The sequence below is a fragment of the Helianthus annuus genome, chromosome 11 (assembly GCF_002127325.2).
Source record: "Helianthus annuus cultivar XRQ/B chromosome 11, HanXRQr2.0-SUNRISE, whole genome shotgun sequence".
NCBI classification, from domain to species: domain Eukaryota; kingdom Viridiplantae; phylum Streptophyta; class Magnoliopsida; order Asterales; family Asteraceae; genus Helianthus; species Helianthus annuus.
The window spans coordinates 41,796,512-41,799,040 of NC_035443.2; the positions used below are offsets into that span (position 1 = coordinate 41,796,512).

A 2,529-nucleotide genomic window follows, 5' to 3' on the forward strand; every position below is an offset into this window, starting at 1 on the left:
CACCCATTGGGTGGATTGTTATTGCCATTGTTGTTTGAGATATTTCTGCTTGTCTCTGCATGGGAAGCCGCATACTGGGCTATAGCCGCAGCGATTATCTCTTGGAGTTCCGCCTCGGTAGTAGGCATGCACGGGTCGCGTCGTGGAGGCATCTTCTAAAAGACGATCATGTTGGTCAGGTCATAGTAAGTAAATAATATGCGGATATAGTAACATCCATCAAGCACATAACATCTTATGTTATAAATTAAAACATATAACTCAACAAAGCATGTAGTGAGAACGTTGCCATTGAGCTTTCATTAATCACGACCACAATATTGTTTTACAAATTTTATAGTACATCATACATCCAATGATATCATGGGGTCACATCACCCTCAAAATACAAGTCAAACTACACCTATCATATACAAAAAGTGTGATCTCTCAAAAGTCTTCCTAAGCTGGCTCAATCGCGACTTTCTCACCAAAATGATCGACCTGCATCAAACCAAAAATATCTATGCTGCTGGCGGGGGAGGAGGAGGAAAATGAGAGAAAAGCAAGCGACGCATGTGCAACCAGTCCTCCTCTAAGGCACGACGGACGCACAGCAAATATGCAATCTGCTGCTCAGATGTCAAGAAACGAACGCCTGAATCAGGGGAAAGCGGACGGGGAGTGTGCGGTGCTGCAAAGGGGGTCTGACAGTGACAAGGCGGACGTGGAGCTCTCTCCAACTCCTGAATACGACGGCTCAGGGCGTCCTGCTGTAGCTGCAGCGACGCAAGTATATCCTCTGTAGTGTACCCCACATGAAATGGGTGGTACGGGTCAGATAATGGCATAATAGGGGGCGTAGTCCACAAGAATGGCTCGCTCGATGGTATGAAAGATGGTGCAGTAGGTGGTACAACATGAGGAAACTGTGACAGAAACGAAAAAGATGATGACAGTACAGGTGGAACAGAAACAGGCGGTTGCCTCGATGAACCCTCTCCAGGACGAGGTGGCGGTATGTCCTGGAGGAATGTGATGGGAAGATCAGTGCGATGAACGTCAGTGGTGTGTGGGGGAAACAATGGAAACTCAGCGGGTGCGGAAACAGGTGCTACGGGAGGAGTGACGGGTAGCACAAACGGTGGGTAGTCGTCATCATCCTTGATCCACCCGTTACGGGTGTCAGCATAACGAGGATCTATGTGTGCGGCGAAAGGTGCACGGTCAACCAATACCGGCACGGGATCAGGTAAAGGTGCATCAACAATAGGATCATCCACCAATGGTGGTGCAATAATGGGAGGGTCAGCAATTGGTGGTGCGAGAGCTGGTGCATCATCATGAACAGGGTCGTGCTCTGGTGCAGGATCAGGAGCAACAATAGGCTCGGGGGCCATGACAGGCTCAGGGTCAACGAGATCCATATCAAAATCGGCAGGAATGTCAAACAACGGATCAATGGGAGCCACTGGCGCCTCTAAGGGCTGGTCCATATGAATAAACTCGATCTCATGATCAGGATCGAAGTCAGGAGGAAAAACTGGATCAAAATCGTCATCGGCCTCATGGTCAAACTCAAACTCGTGCGACGGACCAGGTGCAGCTGACATCGCTACGTCAGGGTCAGCGTCAGGAGAGTGATGCTGCACACCCAGTGCGTGCAAAGAAGCAGATGCCACAGACTCTAACGAATCTGGGACAGGTGAATCAAGAGGAAGCTCCTCTACAGGGGCCTCAGCAATAGGAAGGATAGCATCAACATCAATCAGGGCCCCGCCCTCATAGTCGTCCTCAGGGGGACCCTCCTCGAACAGATCAATGTCGTCGTCAGATACGACATCGAGTGGCACATCCGCTACGGGGAAAGCAGCAAGCGGAACGGGAGCAGGGATCACCGCAAGAGGGAGATCCCCAGCAGGAATGCCATCAGCAGGCTGAATCTCAACTCCGATGTCTGGCAGAGCGAACGGCTGAAAATCATCGTCATCTGTACTCGTGGTGTTTGACGTATACACGTCTCTCTGTGATGGTATCTCATCGTCTGACACAACTGCCATAGGGTCCATTGTGTCCGATACTCCTGTGTCGGAAGAAGAAACCATGGTGTTTGTAACACAACCACACATATGCAAAAATATCAACATAAAATCAAATAAACATGCAAGTCACAATGAAGCAAACAAGTAATTCTCCTAGTCTCCGTAGACTACCCCTCCCAGCCTCTTAGACTGAACTTCCTAGCCTCTTAGACTAACTCCCTGGTCTCTAAGACCACCTCCCAGTCTCTAAGACTAAACCTCCCCAATCTCTAAGATTGAACCCTTCAGTCTCTAAGACTGAACCTCCCTCAGCCTCTAAGACTGAACCTCCCCAGCCTCTAAGGCTGAACTCCCTCAGTCTCTAAGACTGAACCTCCCCAGCCTCTAAGGCTGAACCATGAATTTTGAAAAAAAAAATGTATTTGTGCCTTTTATTTGTAAAAATGTTTTGTATCCTGGATCTGGACGTCTAGTGTATGCAATGTAAAAATATTTTCGTGAGAGCCCT

At 48.8% G+C, this 2,529-nt stretch overlaps 1 protein-coding gene across 1 annotated transcript; it reads right to left on the reverse strand.

The window, feature by feature from the left end:
* Positions 1 to 503: 503 nt before the first annotated feature.
* Positions 504 to 2,084, reverse strand: LOC110888136 (pollen-specific leucine-rich repeat extensin-like protein 3). The gene has a single exon (XM_022135676.1). It carries the CDS (start codon positions 2,082 to 2,084, stop codon positions 504 to 506), a length of 1,581 nt encoding a protein of 526 aa, XP_021991368.1.
* Positions 2,085 to 2,529: the final 445 nt, after the last annotated feature.